Here is a 22,016-nt window from a genome sequence, read left to right as displayed (position 1 = left end):
CAAATACTATAATTTTAGTGTCAACATAGCATAAATGTAAAGTATAAATAATTTAAAAGATGTTGATAAGAAAAATCGAACTCCTACCGATCTTACGGATACATTAATTTGTTTAATAAAAACGACTAATTAAATAGCATCGAACTTAATTACGCTCTTCATGATCTATGTCGTCAGACTTGTATTTACTCATTTTCATGCACGAAGTTTCTGGAAGCATTAATTAACTTACAGTTTGTTATATATTATTTCTAATTAAACAAGAAATAGTAATAAATTGGGAGGGTCATATTGTTGAAACTTGAAAGTGGGGACATATTCAAATCTTAGACTTTTGGTAATAATAAATTTATTGTGAATGAAACAAATTATCTTCTAGTCAAGTAAGTAAAATTCGTTGGAGATTTCGATACTTATTTTATAAATTAATTTCCTCTCATTATGATATACTCCATCCGTCTCAACTATATAGGTAACATTTCTTTTTTCTTTTTTTGCTCCCAAATATATAGATTTGTACTATATTTAACAATATTTTTTAATACTTTTTTACTAATATACCCCTATTAACTACATCTTGAAATTGTGCGACAATTTTTTGAATGCATTAAATAGGGATAAAATTAGAAGTTTTTACATAATATGGTTTCCCAGTGATATTCCTTAATCTGTGTCAAAATAGCATGACTAAATAATCCGGACAGAGGGAGTATATTAAGAAGAAAATGTCAAGAAAATGCATGATATTTCAACTCAAAGAGACGTTCCGTAGCTGTAGATAGTATCTGCAAATACTTAAAAAAAAAAAAAAAAAGATTAATTATGGTCACAATTAACCCTTTGTATATCTCACAACTTTGAAATTCTGTTGTTTTGATTCAATAATATTAATGAAATTCTCAAAGAAATTTCCACCTAGTTACAAAGTCACTGACCTCCTTGGTCAATTTACTTTGACGAACAAGATTTACAAGAAACCAGGGTCGAACAAGCTAAGAGACCCAAAAATGGGTCTTTGAAGACTATCTTGCTTCTGATATTTACAATTGGCTAGCCCTAATTAATGTCCATTGATCAAGTCGATGAAAAAAAATCTATCTTTTTCTTACGAATCCATACGTAGTTTTACCTAGAAAACTATGTTAGCTCTTCGACGTTACGTGTAATATAACTTAGTAAACGGTAAAGGAATTTTGTTTACTAGGTTTAATTTACGGATGGTTTCACTAGCCAACTGTTGTTTGGTACGTCCTCTGAAATTAATTTTTAGTTACATTACTCTGAGATACTTGAATATACATAAAAGGACCGATGACGTGTGTAGTGGCATCAAGGTCCCAAACAAGGGACTAAGTCTCGAATTCGAGATCCAACTAAAACAATCCCCTCCTTTAACTCAACATATACACACATACACACATACAAGGCTTAATTTCCCAGTCTTTCATGCAGGAATTTTATACAAAGAAAAATGCTCATTTACACACTCACACATGGGCCAAATGTTGGCGTATACATTCTCATTTGGATTCACAAAAGGAGCAAACACAAAATATAGTAATAATCACTTCCACATAATATATATTAATTAAAAAATTGATGAATTCCATCGAGGGCATTCACATCTGTAAATTATGAACAAATGAGCTCTCTACTTCGGAGAAATCTCTCACAGAAATAAATTTTGCAATTTCATTTTAATATATATTTATATATATTTTCAAAAAGCTAGGTTCTCTATAAATACCGCTTCAGACCTTGCACATTGAGAGAAAGTAACCCAAAGCAAATACAAGCTACCAAAACCAAAATAAAGAATCAAAACTTTTGTGGGATCAAATCGAGACGTGTCGAAATGAATCCTAATAATGGAGAGAGTAGCAAGAATGTATCTGGGAAGAAGGGAAGCGTTATTCCAAAAGAGAAGGAGCATGTTTCCACAAAGATGGGGAAGAAAATAGCTGAGTATGGAGAGAAGGCTGTCAAGTCCGCTGTCGACGCCGTCAAAACTCAAAAGAACAAGAGCAAAATAAATCCTCAAGATTGAAGACTAATATGTAATGCATTTAAAATGTATGCATGTATAAATCTTGTGTCTAGGCAACAACAGATATATCTAATAATGTCTTGTAGTTAATTTGCATGTGTCGTCATTAGTTGCATGATTTATTGTGTTTGTTGTATTTACGTATGTAGTGAATTTGTATGTCATATTAATACAGCAAGTTGGTTATTTCATGCACGTAGTTTTAGTTTTTATTGCACGAATTTTTTCATCTTAATTCGATATCTTTAATTTTTTGCCATAATTAATCTTTTTTCTAACGTGGAGCTAAATGACATCAATGTGCCACTGACGTGAAAAATGTGCCAAAAATCAGAAGATACAAAACTAAGACTAATTAAATTTAATAACATAGAAGATCTAAATCACAAAAAAAACAAACAAACAAACATACGTACAAGATCAAAAATGCAATTTTCGCTTAAATTTGTGAACAAGGTAAATTAGATTAATTATTATATTCTTGAATTGAAATATGTAATTAAAGCTAATTATAAGAATATTCAAGAATCGCAAAATAGTTAAATATTCATGTGGGGACAATTACATATAACCGCGTTCCTAATATGTGTGGACGCATACAAATAAGAGTGAAATTTATGTGAATGTGCATATGAAATTAATGGCATTTTGATTCAAGAATATTTTGAATGCCATAGAAGTTATTAATAAAATATTATTATTAATGCATATATAATTTTTGAAAAAAAAAACATTTAACTTTGTTTTTAATTTTCCACGCCATTGCAATAAAATATAAGCATTCAATCTTGTAATAACTAATAATAAGTCTCTGTAAGAGAAATCTGCAAACAATTGTAGTGTTCCTGCATACATGTACATGCAGCAATAGAGTAAGCCGTTTTTGGTTAGATAACTTGTCTTGTTTTTAATCAATTCACAAATATTCACTTTTCAATTTTAATTAGCCATTTTTCATCATACTGACGACGTGAAATCGAAAAACGATGACGTGTTACCGAATATTGAACATCTATTGGATATCATGTCATCGTTCTAATAAAACATATAGAGATTAAAATAAAAAAATAAAATTCAAATTTAATGGATTAAAATCCTATATTGATAAACAGCATGACCAAAATAAATAACGTGGAAGTTTATTAGATCAAAAATATAATTTTTCAAGACGCTTTTGATTGACTTAAATGTTGATTTGGGAATAGTTTCTATGAAATTTTGATTTTTATAGACACAAGTAATGCAACATATGTACATGTGTGTAAATGCATCAATAATTAAATGTATTGCTTTGTGTAATTAAGGCGTGAAGGGGGTAGTAATTATGTTTGAAACTACCGACATTATTTTAAAAGAAAGAAAAAATTGTAAATTTGTACAAACAATTTCCCAGGGTAATTGGACGACCAAAGAACCAAATTAAGCTTTAGGGGTGAATTTATTAAATAAAAATAAAATACATATTTACCTTATTAAATAAAAATAAAATACTAGTTGCTAATTTTCACGAAGTTTCTGATATTAGAGTTAATATTTTATAATAGTAATTTGTTTTTATAATAGTAAATGGAAACTTTTCAAACTTTTAACGGTAATTAATAATCACACACACACACACACACACACACACACACACACACATATATAAAACAAATTCTGGTCGTCAAATTTGTTGGAGCTTTAAGTTGGTCCCCTCATAGGGTTCAAACCTTAATTTCCCCAATCTTTTATGCGACAATTTTATACAAATCAAAATGCTCATTCATTTACACACACACGAAATGTTGGCACATACATAGGGAGTATTCAAAAAAATATAGAAATTAATTAATCGCTTCCACATTATGATATTAATTTTTTTTTAAAAAAAAAACCGATAATTTCCATCTACGACTTCTGTAAATTGTGTACAAATGAGCTCAATACTTCTGAGAAATCTCATAGAAATTAATTAAATTCGCAATTTCATTTAAAATATATATTTTTTGAAAACAAAAAAACTAGCGGGTTATCTATAAATACCTCTTTACACATTGCACATTACACATAATTGAGAGAAATACCTCAGAACAAATACAAACTATACCGAAATCAAAAGAAAGAAGCAAAAATAATTTGTTTGCTCAAATCGAGAGGCCGTGTCGAAATGGATCGTAACAATGGAGAGAGCAGCAAGCTGTATGGATCTGGGAAGAAGGGAAGCGTTATTCCAAAAGGAAAGGAGCATGTTTCCACAATGGTGGGGAAGAAAATAGCTGAGTATGGAGAAAAGGCTGTCAAGTCTGCTGGTGATGCTTTCAAAACTCACAAGAACAAGAACAAAATCAATCCTCAAAACTAATATATATATACACAAATATATATGTGTGTGTGTGTATATATATATATGTATAATGGATTTCATTTATAATTCTTGTGTCTAGAGATTGAATAATGTATTGTCATGTGAATGTGTCATTTGGTTGCATGATTGATTGTGTTTACGTTGTATTTATATTTGTAGTGATCCTTTAAATGTAATAAACACAGCAAGTTGATTATTTCAAGTGGTTTTAGTTTTTATGGAACTTTTTTTAAGGGATCACGAGAGAATATCTTCTAGGATTACTTTAAGACAAAGATATGTCATTTGAACATTGAAATTTGGATTCATGCCCTCAAGGGTTCAAAGCTTAATTTCCCCAATCTTTTATGCAAGAATTTTATATAAATCAAAATGCTAATTTCATTTTTGATCTTTTGTTTTTTTATTTTATCGGAGTCTATCGTGTTTTCTGATACCGAAAATGAAAGTAAATAAAAGGTTAAAAAAAACTCTTTCCCCATATTTTATTATAGTAATTTGTTAAACAACAGTAATAATAGTAGTAATATATAGATTGAAACTTAATTTCCAAACTTTTAACAGTAATTATATATATTGTGAACAAAATTAAACAAATTCTCGTCCTAAGTCAAGTAGGTCAAATCCGTTGGAGCTTCGAATAGGTTTTTTTTTTTTTTTTTTTTTTTTTTTTTTTTTTTTTTTTTTTTTCTATTATANATTATTATATCAACAAGAAAATGCCAAGAAAACGTGGTAGCTTAATTTCGACTCGTATCGACACTACCTAACTAACACATTCAGTCTTGACCTAAAATGGAATTGTTGTCGTCACAACCTTATAAATGGTTTTTTTTAAAAAAATTATTTTTTCTTGTTCCGGTTCAACAATTTGAAGAATCCAAAATTTTCAAAGAGAAATTAATGAAATTTCTTCCTGAATTGCCAACCGTACGTCTGCAGGTCGAGTTTCTTGCAAACAAGATTGATTTGCCTCGTCCCTATCTTGATGTAGTCAAAAATTGTGATTATCCGAATTACTCTGCATGTTCGTAAACGAATTCAAGTAAACGTTGAATGATATTCTAGCTAGCTCGTAAACGAGTTCAAGTAGCTGGTGGAGAGAAATCTTTGTGAGTTATTACCTACGTCACAAACAAACTTCAGAAGTGTCGGTGCAGACACTCCGACGCTCAAGTCAGAAAAACAATTTAAAGATGTTAATTGAGAGCTAAAAAGTTTAAGCATAAAAATAATCTCCTCACCGAGTAATGAGAATCTTCTCCTATTTATAGATATTTTTGGAGTGTATTGAGTTCTTGGGCTTTTATAATTAATTTAGACCTCAATAATGAATTGAATAATTAAATTGGGTCATTACCCATCAAATCTAAAGGAGTTTATAGGTTTTATCGAGATTGTTCAATATCGTAAAAAAAAAAACTAGACTAAATCAAACTTTATTTAATGTTGTTTAATTGATCAATTAAGTATGAGAATAATCCAAGTCTTCTCCCCCCACGCGCCGACGACATGACTTATCTGATATGAATATAAGTCGAGCTAGCTACGCTGTGTGAGACACGAATTGGTAGTAGTTTGAGAGTTGAATAAAATCCCTCTCTGTTCAAAGCTCCATTTGTCTCCAGTCTTCATGCATGTATTATACGACACACATCCACGTACGAATTAATTATATACTCTAAAACCATGAATTGACCCGACAACATGATAAAAACTTAAAAATGTACAACTTACGAAACAAAAATTGAAATTTCCCGTCAGGTTTTAGGCACGACGGGATCGGCTGAGTTACTAATTAATCATCCTTTTGTGAATTTTTATGTCTATGATGAATTGTAATTTGTGGGAAAATACTATGGGATTTCTTAGAAGAAAGGGTTTTTTTTAGTCATATTTTACAAAAGTGATTGTTCTAGATATATATATATATATATACAAAAATAAATGTAATGTGTATTGTATCTAAAATCTTAGTATTATTTTGTATAGTTGATGCAAGAAGGCTAGAAATTAGGTTTAAAACGGGGGACGTTAGTTTGAAAGAAAAAATCAAAATATTTTAGCATCACACAGACAAAGAGCGAAGTATAATGATTTTCCGAGAGTTTTACCAAAGAGGTCGGCAAAGAACGTCGTCGTCCATAACTTTATGGTTCAGTTTTTAATAAAATAATATATTATTTTTATTTAGATTCTTAACCTATGTAGTCAAACAATTATGTACTTACTAATTTTCACGAAGCTTATGATCATATCTATAATTTGATAAACATTGTTGGGAATGTAGCTAAAATCATCAAAAGGTAGATCATCTTAGGTAAATAAGATGAAATGATATATTCATTGGTATGAGACATTTTGGGTGAAGTCTAAAAACAAAATCATTAGAGTTTATGTCCAAGATGGACTATATCATACCGTTGTGAGATATTCGGATTTCATTACATTATAAATGGTATCAGAGTCATGGTATAGATCGAACGATGTGGGTGGAATCATGGATACTTGGCATCACTTATGGTCTATATCGAGCAATGTGGGTGGAATTCTTGGATACTTATACGAAGGGGGTGAAGGCTTGCATTAAATCCGTGATCAGTTCTCGAGGTAGATGGTACTCTAAGTCTTTCAGCTAAGACGTGTGCTCCCAACGCAGTAAAGAAGAGAAACTCACTAGAGCGATGGTAAAACATATGCACAAAACGAATAATTAAGTTGATATATAATGCATTTGAATGTCATAAATATTTTATGATATATATCTATCGTGTGTAGATTAACGAAAGACAAATCGATTATCAAGTTGTTTGCATAGGCTGTAATTGAAACGGCATATCATTCGACTCAAAGTATATCAGATGCTACGTTTTTTTCTTCCAACGATAGGCTACAGTGATGCATATATAAATTTTATAAGGAAGAACATTTTTTAACGTGCTAAAAATAGACGTGAAAAAGTTGATGTTCTTTATAAAAATTATATTATTGAAGTGAAAAAAGTCGATGTTCTTTATGAAAATTAAGGGGCGGGGATACCAGTTGATCTTTAACCTCTTGGGCAAAAATGTATCTGTCTTTCATAACTAAGTGATAATGGAAAGAAACTCTGGTTTACATTGATCGGATATTATCTAATACAGACACGAACTTGAAAAATTCGGTTCAATCGCTTGTAGCGCCAGTATCTTCATTGTCACTTATATCACTATATACTTGAGGCTCTCCACCGTCGAGAACACTTTCGGTTTCCATGGAATCTTGAGATCCTTCATCATCGCTGTCATCGTTGTCCTCGAATATAACAGGTGTTACCATATCGATATTTTCTTCTCCGTCATCAACAGTCTACAGTTAAAAAAGAGCAATGTTACTGAACTGATGTGTGCCCTAAAATTACAATGATTCTGCAAATGTGCCTACCGATGCATAAAGAATGTCCAGGCTACTTGAGAGTTGAAGAGCCTGATCAAATATAGAGGTACGGGATTCTATAATCTGCGAGCCCATTAACAAGTGCAATAAAGTTATTCAGACTGAAATGACAAGTTACATTACTCATTTAGTCATTCCCAAGTGTATTAATCTGTAAGTAAGAGAAATGAGCTATTTGAATCCATAAATTTACAAACTGACACAAACACGCTAAGTAGCATTCACACTATCATATCAATTAAAGATTTCTTCTATGAAATTATTTTCAAACCTGATATAACGAGTTTAATGCCACCAGAGAAGATTCTTGCGAAATTATACTGGCAGCATGCAGAAGCAGTAAACTTCGGAGCCATGGAAGAGCATAAGCCAACACAGCACCCCTATCAAATAAGATGCACAAGAAAATATAATCCACGGATTGATGAAACTGTAATTATCAGTTAAAGAGTTTAAAATAGATACTTTTGTCTATTTGATATTTCATATACTAAAATTCAATTCATGCAAGTTACAGCCAGATAATGACATTCAGGAACAATCAAGTATGGACATCCGAGAGATTGGCCAGACTCATTTTTGCATATGATAAAAATATCGAGAAATACTTTTTCACCAGGTTATATCTTTTTCTGCTCATTCTCAAGTTTCCATGTGATGCCAATTATGGAATTTCTTTCTTTTCATTACCTCAACCCAACAATTGATAGGAGAGACTGTAGGAGCGTAAGGACATCTGATGGATTCAACAGCGACAGTGAATTTGTAATTATCTGCAGCATAATAATCCGTCATAATATTATCACAAAAAAAGAAGAATATTGCGCGTGACTAAATAATGTCGAGAAAAAACTATGACAAACGAAGACTGCATTGACCGGAACCTTCTCATCCTGTCTCCTTAAGCAATCTATAAGAAGTGCTCGATCATCAGCACGAAGTGCTTGCTTGAGTAAGATATAAACTGAATCCACAGTAGGTGGCTTTGTGCGAGAAATATCTAGAAAATCATGATTAGTAGCTTCACCGTCTTCAGCCAAGTTGAGGCTCACGAGTTTTTCACCCATGGTTGGTTCATTCAAGTCTTCCATCACCACCACACCATCTTTATCTCCAATAACTATTGCCACAAAAGAGAAGAGAAAGAACGAAAGGAAATCCTGAATGATTCTTTATGCCACAATTGATTTTATCCATAAGAACAAAAACTGATGCTCGAAAGTGTGTTAACCAATTGCATGATTGCATACTCATGTCATTTTTTCAATGATACTAGTTATACAAGCATGTGTCGAGACATAAAAAGAAACCAGAAGGTGGTCAAATTCTTCCATTGCTATATCAAAAGGCTCAACTATTTGAGTATGTTATTAGAACAATTTCACCTGTAACGGATATCATTTTCCCTTGCAAACGGAGGAACTTAAAAAACCAAAATCTTTCAGGTGGTCAAAAGGCCAAAATTATCATACTTCAAATCAATCTAATATTGGCTCACAGTTCATTTAAAGACCAAGGAGTGAAATAACACTAAAATTTCTCTTTTTTGAGCTATGGTAGAAAAGGGAAAGCCTAAGCGTCAGCACAAATTTCGGGAAAATAGACAGCAAACGCTGAAAATTCAAGGTCTTCTCTCCCATAAATTAGCTGAATTATAAGAATAAAATTCTACATCTAAAATTTACGTTATCAAGCAGAATGTTGCAATTGAAAATCCATGTAGCTTTCGCATTTCTTTCTTTAGTGTGTTCCCAGGATAGTTTCGACCTCATACTGCACAAGCACCGTAAATTAACACAGAAACAAATACCCTAACTCCAACTAAATAAACTTTTGTACACTTTTTCTTTTGATGTAAACAGAACCAGAACTAATAATATACTACTACCTGTATTAAGAAATCTGAGAAATGAGGAAACTTGAATAAAAACCACACCTTTAGAAGGAATAGCCTCAGAATCAACTCCATTTGCTATAGCTGAATCGTTCTCTCTAGATTTCCTTTTCGAAGACTTATCTTTTCTAGCCATTACTCTTCCTGCACCCGATTGAAATTTTTTGAAAAAAAAAACAGGGTAAAATAACTTAAAAACTACAGAGGAAGAACAGACGACCCACCTTAACAAAGGAAAAGACGAGTTATGGCAGCCGACGATGTGTTTTAGAAACGGTGTCGTAAAACCGTTTCGCAGAACCCTAATGTATGTACATGGAACCCGGATAAACGTCAAACTCGAGGGTTCCACAAGATTTATTAGTAAATCCAATTTTATTAAATTCTATTATTGACACATTTTGTATAAACACCAATTAAATTGGACCTAATTGCAAATAAATGAAACGAATCGATATGACCCCCAAAATCAACTTGTAATATAATCTTATAAACGGGATATGTATATATTGGAATTTGGAATATAATCAATAATATAAAAAAAAACAAAAACAAAAATGCACAAGGAATAATCCCGATATGAGGCACTGCATAATTTCTTTTAAGTCCAATACTTATGAATTTTAAAATAAAAGGGTTTTTTTTTAAAAAAATATTAAAAATAATTACATAAAAATTAGGAATATAATTCTTAGTTGATACTTGTAATTAATTGCACCTACAAGATAATTATTTAGCTTATTATCAGTAATATGTTTTTAAACATAATTAATCAACTATTCTGTATTTTTTTGAAAGTTTAAAAGTATCAATTAATGTAAGAGTATTTTGCAGTAGTAGGGTTGAGTAGGAGATCTATACTATAAAATAAATATGTGAGATGATCTGATAAAAGTTCGTGCATTAATTTAATTGTCATTTGTGATTAATGATTGACAAAATAATTTATATTTATATATATATCTTAAGTTTTAATTTTTAAATGCAATAGAGAAATAAGAAATAACATAAAATAATTTTTAAATTTTTTTTGAAAAATATTTTGGAAAGAGGTCAAGAAACTTCTAACTCACAAATGGGTGTGTGTTTACTCTCAATAAAAAAAATCTAAAAAAGATAGGAGTCTATTACTTTTTACAAAGCTCTCTTCACCATAAACTTGAAGAACAAACAGAAAAGATCGACATAATGACACTCAATATCTTTGTTGTCGGAGCAAACCAGGTCACCTCTCATTGCCACTTTGAAGTAGCTGGTGCAGTGACTCACACTGATGTAATTGCCGATAACCATGTTGTCACCGATTAGATACGAGATATCAGAGAGCAACATTATGCTCAACGCCATAACCTCGCCATTGGCCTCAATGTCAATTACGACCAATCTGAAAACGTTCCCGCACCACTAGAGCTTTGCGTAAATGAGAGTTCTCTCATTTATCTACTGGTTCATACATCGAGAGTACCCTCCTGTTTGCTGTGATTTTTGGCCATGAGCTACTACATCTTTGTGGGTGTCACAACATCCACTACAATCTAGAGATGTTAATAGAGCAGTATGTAATGAGTTTTCAATCCGTCGCAATTGATATGAGGGATTTAGCTGCTGAGACTTACCGTCGACCGGAGCTGAGGCACGCCCCGACCAACCGTCTATCACGGTTAGTGATGTAGTGTGATTTGAACATGTCGATTTGGGTGGTTAACAGCCCTTGGGACAGCCGAATGTTGAGTCACGCACAGGTGAAGAATGCGACTGTCGATGTCTACTCTTGTTAATTCATTGGGACAAGGTTTGGTGCATCTATATGAGATGAGGTGAAGTTTTCCTCCCTTTATACTTTTGGATCTTGTTGTTATTGGAAATTAGAATCATTATTCATGCTTTTGGATTAACCGTATAAATTTTGATGCTGTTGAAAAATTGACTTGTTTCTTCTATTTCTTGTTTCATCTGAAAATTTTCGTGTTGTGAAAAAGTAAAAATTTACGGTAAAAAGTAAAAATCTCAAACTCTCAAAATTATCACACTACACACTTTATAATATTTTTCTCTCAACTCAATTGTGATTTTCTTCACAAATGAGAGATCTATTTATAGAAAATTTTTACAAATAATCCAAAAATAAAATACATCATTACCTACATCATCACACACTAATTTTCAATATTCAACACCTAATTTTACCTAATTTTCAACATTCAACATTCACATTTTCAACACAAATATTTAACACATTTTTAAATAATTTTTCAACACTCCCCCTTGTGATGATGATCATAATGATTGTATACATTACGTGTTTTTATACTGCCTCGTTAAAAACCTTACTAGGAAAAACCCATTGGGATAAAAACCATAGTAAGGGAAAAAGAGTGCAGTCACGTAAACTCCCCCTCATGTTGACACGAACAATTCTTCACAAATTTCGTAGATTGCGCATCCCAATATTATATATGTGCTTTCTGAATATTGTCGTAGGAAGTGCCTTTGTGAAGAGATCTGATGAGTTTTCACTTGATTGAATGTGACGAACATCAATACATTTATTCTTCTCAAGCTCCTTGGTGAATGCGAAGAACTTAGGAGGAATATGTTTAGTTCTGTCGCTTTTTATGTATCCTTCTTTCATTTGAGCAACACATGCAGCATTATCTTCATATAGTATCACAGGCTTCTCGTCGAATGATAATCCGCATGAGATTTGGATATGTTGAGTCATTGATTTTAACCACACACATTCACGGCTTGCTTCATGTAGTGCAATAATCTCGGCATGATTTGATGAAGTTGTTACAAGTGTTTGTTTCTGTGAACGCCAAGAAATTGCAGTGCCTCCACGAGTAAATACATATCCAGTTTGAGAACGTGCTTTGTGTGGATCAGATAAGTATCCAGCATCGGCATAACCAATTATACTTGGATTAGCATCTTTTGAATACAAAAGTCCCAAGTCTGTCGTTCCTCGTAGATAACGGAATATATGTTTAATTCCGTTCCAATGTCTCTTTGTTGGATATGTGCTAAATCTTGCCAATAAATTTACGGCAAAAGATATATCAGGCCTTGTACAATTTGTAAGATACATAAGGGCACCGATAGCACTTAGATATGGTACTTCTGGACCAAGAATATCTTCATCATCTTCACATGGACGGAATGGATCCTTTTCTATGTTTAATGATCTAACAACCATTGGAGTACTTAAAGGATTTGATTTGTCCATATTAAAACGTTTAAGGATCTTTTCTGTATAATTTGTCTGGTGAACAAATATTCCACATTCTTTTTGTTCAATTTGTAAACCCAGACAATACTTGGTTTTTCCAAGATCCTTCATTTCAAATTCTTCTTTCAAGTATGACACAACTTCTTGAATTTCCTTATTTGTTCCAATGATGTTTAAATCATCAACATATACAGCAATAATTACGCATCCGGATGTTGTTTTCTTAATGAAAACACAAGGGCATATTGAATTATTTACATATCCCTTTTTCATCAAGTGATCACTTAGCCTATTATACCACATTCTGCCGGATTGCTTCAACCCATATAATGATCTTAGTAATTTCACAGAATAACATTCTCTGGGTTTTGAACTTTGTGCTTCAGGCATCTTAAATCCTTCAGGGATTTTCATATATATATTACTATCAAGTGATCCATATAAGTAGGCTGTAACAACATCCATAAGACGCATTTCTAAATTTTCAGATACTGCCAAGCTAATCAAATACCGAAACGTAATTGCATCCATCACAGGAGAATACGTTTCTTCATAATCAATTCCAGGCCTTTGAGAAAAACCTTGTGCAACAAGTCGAGCTTTATATCTTACTATTTCATTTTTCTCATTTCGCTTTCGAATAAAAACCCATTTGTATCCAACAGGTTTTACACCTTCAGGTGTAAGGACTATAGGTCCAAAAACATTACGTTTATTTAGCGAATCCAATTCAACCTGGATGGCATCTTTCCATTTTATCCAATCCTGCCGATTTTTACATTCACCAAAAGATTTTGGTTCATGATCTTCATTATCATTTATGATGTCGATTGCCACATTATAAGAAAATATATCATCAATTTCTTCTATATCTTTTCGGTTCCATATTTTTCCAGTATTAATATAATTGATAGAGATTTCATGATTCTCGTCAGTTTGTGGTTCTGACAAAACATTTTCATCATCATGTGTTTCTTCAGGAACATCATTCTCTATTTTGTGATCATTATGTGTTTCTTCAGGAACATCATTCTCTATTTTGTGATCATTGTGTTTCTCTATGAATTTTCTTTTTCGAGGATTTTTATCCTTGGAACCAACTGGCCTTCCACGCTTCAGGCGTTTAATGACATCATGACTATCTTCAATTTGTTTCTTCGGAATTTCAATTCGAGCAGGGGCATTTGCAGCATGTATATATGATTTAGTTACCCCTTTTGTGTCTGCAAATGCATCTGGTATTTGATTTGCTATTCTTTGCAAGTGCACAATTTGCTGTACATCTTTTTCACATTGTTTTGTTCTTGGATCCAGATGTAACAATGATGATACATACCATGTAATTTCTTTTTCGGTATGTTTCTGTTCTCCCCCTAACATTGGGAAGATTTCCTCATTAAAATGACAATCAGCAAAACGTGCTGTGAACACGTCGCCTGTCTGTGGTTCAAGATATCGAATGATCGATGGACTATCATAACCAATATAAATTCCAATCTTTCTTTGAGGTCCCATTTTCTTTCGTTGAGGTGGTGCAATAGGCACATACACCATACATCCAAAAATTCTCAGATGAGAAATGTCTGGTTCTTTACCAAATGCAAGCTGCAATGGGGAGTATTTATGATATGCACTTGGTCTGATGCGAATTAATGAAGCAGCATGTAAAATTGCATGTCCCCATATAGAAATAGGGAGCTTTGTTTTCATAATCATTGGTCTAGCAATCATTTGCAGACGTTTAATCAATGATTCAGCCAATCCATTTTGAGTATGTACATGAGCAACAGGATGCTCAACAATGATTCCCATAGACATACAATAATCATTGAAAGTCTGGGAAGTAAATTCACCAGCATTATCAAGTCTAATTTTCTTGATTGTATAATCGGGAAATTGATTCCTCAATTTTATTATTTGAGCAAGTAATCTTGCAAATGCAACATTTCGAGTTGACAATAAACATACATGTGACCATCTGCTGGAGGCATCAATCAATACCATAAAGTATCTGAATGGTCCACATGGTGGATGGATTGGTCCACAAATATCACCCTGAATACGTTCAAGAAACATTGGTGATTCAGTTTGGATTTTGGCTGGTGATGGTCTTATAATAAGTTTTCCAAGAGAACATGCTTTACATTGAAACTTATTATTCTGAAAGATCTTCTGGTCTTTCAATGGATGACCATGTGTATTTTCTATAATTCTTCGCATCATTGTTGAACCAGGATGTCCTAATCGATCATGCCAATTGGTTAATATTGAAGAATTATCAATTACCATGTTTGATTCAATGGGACGTATATGTGTATAATGCAATCCAGTAGGGAGCATTGGTAGTTTTTCAATCACATATTTCTTTCCTGATTTATATGTGGTAAGACACATATATTTCTCATTCCCTTCATTCATTGTTTGAGTATCATACCCATGGGAATATATATCATTAAAACTCAACAAATTTCTTTTCGATTGTGGTGAATATAAAGCATCATTGATCAAAAATTTTGTACCATTAGGTAACAAAAATTGTGCTTTACCACATCCTTTAATCAAGTCTACAGGACCTGATATTGTATTCACCGTTGTTTTTGTTGGTTTTAGTTCCAAGAAATATCTTTTATCTCGGAGGATAGTGTGCGTTGTACCACTATCGGGTATGCAAACTTCAGCTTTGCTCATAGCATTTTCCATATTTGAACTTCAAAAAATATGCAATGAAAAAAAATTAATGACAATACATATTTAAATATAACACATATCATAATTGTACAATAAAACATTATCATATAAATACATGAAAAATAAATTATTGTACATTTATATTCTACCACTATATTGTTCATTTTCAGAGAAATCATTGAGAAAATCTGCAGCATCAATATTGTTCATTTCTATCCCACCAACATATTGATCATTTCCAGAGAAATCATTCATAAAATCAGCAGCATCAAAATGAGTTGAATCACTCAAACGGTCACTTCGCTCAGTGAAGTTGGTCTCCTTTTCTTTCCCCTTTATCGATTCTTTATAAAGTTTGCAAAGATGCTCAGGGGCTCGACAAATACGAGACCAATGTCCTGGAGTACCGCATCTGAAACAAGAACTTTCAAATCTTTTCGAGTGATTTTCATTAACACTCATGTTTTCTTGATGCCTTTTCTGTGGATGGTTTGGGACGTTATTTTGAGATGAGTTATAGAAATAACTATCTCGATTATTTTCAAAACCACGGCCGCGTCCACGACCACGACCACTTCCTCGTCCACGTCCACGTCCACGACCTCGACCTCGACCTCGACCTCGACCAAAACCTTGTCTTTGAATTTGATTTTGGTTTCCAGGTTTAAATTCATTTTTACTTACAGCATTTACTTCTGGAAATGCTGTTGATCCAGTGGGTCGGGACTGATGATTTCTCATTAATAGCTCGTTGTTCTTTTCCGCCACAAGAAGACAGGCGATGAGTTCAGAATATCTCGCAAATCCACGCACTCTATATTGTTGCTGTAGTGTTATATTTGATGCGTGAAACGTGGAAAATGTTTTTTCAAGCATTTCCGATTCTGTAACCTCATGTCCACAAAATTTTAACTGCGAGATTATTCTATACATCGCTGAATTGTAATCACTGACTTTTTTAAAGTCTTGGAATCTTAACATATTCCATTCATCACGGGCGGTCGGAAGTATAACTTCCCTTATATGTTCAAATCTCTCTTTTAATCCTTTCCACAGAGCCATGGGATCTTTTTCGATGAGATATTCACATTTTAAACCTTCATCAAGGTGTCGTCGTAAAAATATTATAGCTTTTGCTTTTTCTTGTGATGAAGATATACCATTTTCTTTAATGGTCTCGCTTAGACCCAATGACTCAAGATGCATTTCTACATCAAGAGTCCATGGCATATAGTTTTTCCCAGTAATATCAAGAGCGATGAATTCGAGCTTTGCCAAGTTTGCCATGGTGGTACTAAAAATTACGATGCATTTTATTAGTTAATGAATATTGCAATACAAAGTAATGGATAAACAACAAGTACAAGTATTCGTAAAAATAAAGAAAACACACGAGGAGGATATTCTCCGATAAATACAAGACTGGTGAGTATGATAACCAAAATAATTAAAAATAACCTCGTGAAAGCCATCTTCTTTTTTTCTTCGAAAATTTGATGAAGAATAATTTTTAGAGAAGAAGAGAAAGTTGGAGTGATTGAATGTATTTGTGAGATTGTATTTATAGAGCAAAAACTAGCCGTTTTGTTACCGTTTATTACCGTTGGTGTATAAGAAAATAAATGTATGTATTTGTATAATTTTATGGTAATAATATGGTGTATATAATATTAGTCATATTTAAATAATTATGTATATCATATCACATTATTATAATTAGGTGTCATAAGTTATTTTGTTTAAAAAACCTTATAGGCTTTTATACTTGTCGTATCCCTTACCGGGAGTGTGGGATGTCGTCTTAACATCCTCCCAGGATTTATAACAAGTTTTTGAAAAAATTATTTTTATTATTTCTAACAATAACATTATATTATATATTACATATATAAACAATAAATAAATAACAGTAAAATAAATATTATTACTTTTGTTACCTTTTTCTTCTGTTCGGAGCTTGGAAAAATATGGAGGACTTTTAGAGCTTCGTGCTGATAACGTGTTGTGAAAAAGTAAAAATTTACGGTAAAAAGTAAAAATCTCAAACTCTCAAAATTATCACACTACACACTTTATAATATTTTTCTCTCAACTCAATTGTGATTTTTTTCACAAATGAGAGATCTATTTATAGAAAATTTTTACAAATAATCCAAAAATAAAATACATCATTACCTACATCATCACACAATAATTTTCAATATTCAACACCTAATTTTACCTAATTTTCAACATTCAATATTCATATTTTCAGCACAAATATTTAACATATTTTTAAATAATTTTAACAGTTTTATGTTAGTTTAATAAGAAAATCCATTACCCGTGGAAACGCATTGTGTTGTGGGGTCCAATTCCAAACTCCAAATTTCCTGATCGCCCGTCAACCTTTGAATTTCCTTTTCTGACCTTGGATATTGCTGGTTCGATTTAATTTATAAATAATAATAAATATACAATAAAATATATATATTTATAATCATTATATCCTGAAATTTTACTATTATATCGTGAGATTTTAATAAATATAATTTTTGTATTGAATTTTTTCTATTGTATAAATTTAGTCGTCCATGTAACATACTGCAGTCTTAATTTAATATATAGTGAATATGCGTAATTTAATATTATATATTAGAATAAATTATTTTAAATATCATTTCACTTTCATGTATATCAACATGAATAGCGTCGATTATTTTACATCCCGAATTAGTATATTCTTCCGAATATACAATATTTCATATGATTGAATATCTACATAATGATTCGATTTCCATCCATAAAAGTTAAATCAAACGTTTATTTTATTTCTATAAACTATTCTTAAAAAATATTTTGCATTTCCTGAATTCTTCCCGAGATATGAATTTACGAAAACTTTGAAGCCATGTGAAAGAGAAGCAGCAGCATATTTATGAAAAAGTGAACACTGCGGATATATACTATGGCTGAATATGATGAAATTCTGGTGCAACATGCAACACCAAATCCACACCATTAAGGCAAAAGCAATTAAGCGTAGATTTTTTTTTTCTTTTGGGCAATGTAATCGTAAGATTTTCTGAATGCAGAAGTTTTGCTTTCACAAGCTTTCTAAATCTAATCATTATTTTTATAAAAAATCTATATTTCGAAAAATTTGAAATTGAGGGGAAATGTATATAATTGGCCCCATAAAATTTTTTTTAAAGCTTCCCTGTAAAAAGTTTTACTATTCTATGAGTAAAGGCAAAAACTTGTGTGAGACGGTCTCACATGTCGTAGTTGTGAGACGGATCTATTATTTGAGTTATCCATGAAAAAGTATCACTTTTTGTGCTAAGAGTATTACTTTTTTATTGTGAATATGGGTAGGGTTTACCCGTCTCACAGATTAAGATCTGTGAGACGGTCTCACATGAGACTCACTCGTGAGCAAAAAAATTAGCATTACCGCAAAAAGGAAAAACAAAAAAGTGTAATATTCAACATCATGTATGTTGATCAAACCAAGCGAGCAACCTGGAGTTGGTTTAAGGTTCCAATACAACCCCACTTTGTTTAAATATAAAATACAAGATCTAAACTATGACCATTTTTTTAGGACTAAATTTTAAAACCTAGAAAGTATAGAAATAATTTTGAGGCTTTAATTGATATTGGTAATTATTTTTAAATTAGTTTTTTACAATCTTTATTGGCTAATACTAACAAGATCAACTACCATCTGTCCAAAATACAGCTTCCAACAAAAAAGTACAACACTGTCCAATTGAACAAATTACAAACGTTTGCATTTGCATCTGTCTGTTTCTGCTACAAATTATAACATTGTTCCCGTGTATAGAACTTCCAAGAAACACACTATAACCACAAATTAATCAACCTATATTCACACAAAATACAAGCACCAAAAAATGTAATAAAATTTTTATAGAGCATCACAAAAAAATAAAACAGTCTAATGCAATAAGTGGATTGTTTATATCCTCCTCCATCACAATATCCAACCCTTCCCTACTTTGAATATCTTCTCCAACAACATGATTGCCGCCAATCTTTTTACTACCCTGTTGAGAAAAAGCATCCATTTTCCGGACAGAAACATCACGCTTGATCGCGAAATTGCGGTTTGGACTTGCGGCTGGAGGCCGAAAACTTTCCTTTTTCACACCATATGATAAAGAATTAGTGGCACTAGCCTTGGGAAAAATGGGGCCTTTGCACGAGTTTGCATCTGCCAAAAAACTTCTGTTGTTTTCTCCTATGAATTGTCGGTTTGGAGAAGGCGACCTGAGCCCCCTGTTCTGTTCTTTCCTGAAGCTCTTTTGCCGAACCAGAGTTGGTGAATTTGCACGAGCTCTTTTCTTAGGAGTCGAAGCGGTAAGGTTTTCGTGAACCGAATGCTTCGTTCTCGTGACAAATGGTGAGAACTCTATCGAATGCTCAAGATTTTGGAGTGGGGTTCTCTTGGGATTTTCAAGGCTTTGCTTCAGTCCTGTAATATGTGGATTCTCCTTGACACAAGACCACAAGAACTCGTTCGAAAAAGACCGATCTTTCGCACCGATCAAAACCGAAGAAGAATTACAAGACGATGAAGATGATATGGATGAAGCCATCGTAGCATATGATTTGCTATTATTTGAACAAGAAAATGAAGAAGATTGTGATGGTGTAACTATGGGCTTTAATATAGATGGTGGTGTTGGGTTACTTGAAGATTTGGGATGATCTTGGGAGATGACAAGCTTGTCGTGAACATGGCTGCAGCTACAATCTTCCTTGAATTTTTTCTTTCTCGTACATTTGCTAATGCAAGAACCCATTTTTTTGAATTTGGAAATCTCGTTGCTGACAAAAAAAAAGTTTTTAATGTTATATATTATGTCAGTGAGACATAGAAAATGCTTAAAGAAATGGGGAAAATGGGGCTTTTACTTTGTGTGTGCTTTTTTCGGATTTTGAAATTCGTTCCCGGGCTATAATTAACCCGTTGGGTTAACGGTCACATGGGCAAAGTAATCACGTTTGTTACTTTTTTCTTGCATCATGCACTATCATTTGTCGAGCTTTTTCTTTTCCCTTGTTTCGGAAGTTTGACAGTGAATTCTGATTTCTTGTGATCTTGGTCACTTCTTGATCAAGGGACCATGTCGTACCAAAGTTTGATTTGATGGCTTATAAGTCTAATTTAATTATTTAGATTATTTTGCCAAGAAAAGTCCAAGTCCAATAAACAATCTTAAAAAATCTATAAATAGAGGACCAGCATCATTATCAAGGTACACCATCTCATTTTCTTCTATTTGAGTTTCTAACTTTAAGAGAATATCCGTAAACTGTTTACTGAGTTGAGCGTCGGATTGTCTACACAGGACGACTTCCAACATCTCTAACGCTTGTTCGTGACACAAATGACGACACACAAAGTTTGTTGTTTACTAATATAAGGTTACAAAGATTTGTCTACGCTAGTCTTATACAAAGTATCCTTGTTTCCTTTATAAAATAAAAATTATTATGAAAACACAGTAGCTAGTAAAGTATCCTTTGTTTGCTTAAATACAACACGAACGCGAGGACTTTGTGGTCCAAAGAAAATGTTACTTCCTTTTCAAACTCCTACCTGGAAATAATTGTTTTTATTAGGTAGAACGATCGAATTATGATGTTTAGGAAAATGTAGGATTTAAAAGATTTGAGTTTTAGTATTATCATCAATTATAGCTTTTGACAAATCGAAAAATGATTGGTCTTACAGTTTGTATCAAAACCAAGGTAATGAGTTTGATTCTCATTGATTACAAAGAGTGTAATTATTGAGATGCAGATTGTTGGAGTGTAATAATTGTCTCTGCTGTATAGAGCGATCAAATAAAAATGCTTGAATTCATATAGAATTTAAAAGATTTGAGTTCTACAATTACTACTAGTTATAATTTTTGCTAAAACGACCATACACTTTTTATATAGATGAATAATATTTTAAAATAGAAAAAAAATTATCATTGGATTAAATTATTGGTCAATAGGAACATCACAGCTTTTTTATGTATTAATCACGTAGCATAAACTTTATGAATCTATTATTAAATCAATTATTTCACACCCAAAAAAAAATTTTTTTGAGGGTACACCAACAGTTATCAATTAAAAAAAAATTATAATAATTGCTTGGAAAGAGGAACTCTGAATACTATATTGCTCAGTTCTCGTGCTCATGATAATTGATATATTGCTTGTGATTAGATCGATTTACGTACATATGATTAAATAATAGTATTTTCAAATATTAAAATTGATAATATTACATTGTTGTCAAAGTAATGTATATTCCAGTCTACGTCCCTTAGGCACGGTAGCAGCAATCGGTCTTTTCGGTTATCGACCGAAT

The 22,016-nt window shown here is 32.3% G+C and overlaps 2 protein-coding genes across 3 annotated transcripts; both read right to left on the bottom strand.

The window, feature by feature from the left end:
• Positions 1-7,439: 7,439 nt before the first annotated feature.
• On the bottom strand, positions 7,440-10,073 carry LOC140960885 (uncharacterized). Of its 2 annotated transcripts, none has more exons than XM_073419199.1 (7): positions 9,945-10,073; positions 9,763-9,864; positions 8,711-8,946; positions 8,517-8,599; positions 8,098-8,209; positions 7,815-7,889; positions 7,440-7,739 (listed from the first exon to the last, which is right to left on the bottom strand). In XM_073419199.1, exons 2-7 carry the CDS (start codon positions 9,854-9,856, stop codon positions 7,557-7,559), a joined length of 783 nt encoding a protein of 260 aa, XP_073275300.1. In that variant the 5' UTR covers positions 9,857-9,864; positions 9,945-10,073; the 3' UTR covers positions 7,440-7,556. The 2 variants fall into 2 exon arrangements, with proteins under 2 accessions (XP_073275300.1, XP_073275301.1); XM_073419200.1 differs by having other exon boundaries at positions 9,763-9,865; positions 9,951-10,003.
• A 9,302-nt stretch (positions 10,074-19,375) lies between these two features.
• On the bottom strand, positions 19,376-20,506 carry LOC140962053 (uncharacterized). Its single transcript, XM_073420902.1, has one exon. It carries the CDS (start codon positions 20,446-20,448, stop codon positions 19,561-19,563), a length of 888 nt encoding a protein of 295 aa, XP_073277003.1. The 5' UTR covers positions 20,449-20,506; the 3' UTR covers positions 19,376-19,560.
• Between the last annotated feature and the right edge of the window lie 1,510 nt (positions 20,507-22,016).

This window comes from Primulina huaijiensis, chromosome 16, assembly GCF_012295235.1.
Source record: "Primulina huaijiensis isolate GDHJ02 chromosome 16, ASM1229523v2, whole genome shotgun sequence".
NCBI classification, from domain to species: domain Eukaryota; kingdom Viridiplantae; phylum Streptophyta; class Magnoliopsida; order Lamiales; family Gesneriaceae; genus Primulina; species Primulina huaijiensis.
The sequence above is the reverse complement of the archived record's forward strand: the minus strand, read 5'-3'. Positions and strand labels throughout refer to the sequence as shown.

Bases quoted from the DNA above. Each gene is read 5' to 3' on its own strand.
- LOC140960885 (XM_073419199.1), bottom strand. From the start codon at position 9,856: ATGGCTAGAAAAGATAAGTCTTCGAAAAGGAAATCTAGAGAGAACGAT. The intron at 8,210-8,516 runs GTAATGAAAAGA...CTTATTTGATAG, and splicing joins CTATCAATTGTTGGGTTGAG to GGGTGCTGTGTTGGCTTATG. The intron at 7,890-8,097 runs GTTTGAAAATAA...ATGGGCTCGCAG, and splicing joins CATTAAACTCGTTATATCAG to ATTATAGAATCCCGTACCTC.
- LOC140962053 (XM_073420902.1), bottom strand. From the start codon at position 20,448: ATGGGTTCTTGCATTAGCAAATGTACGAGAAAGAAAAAATTCAAGGAA.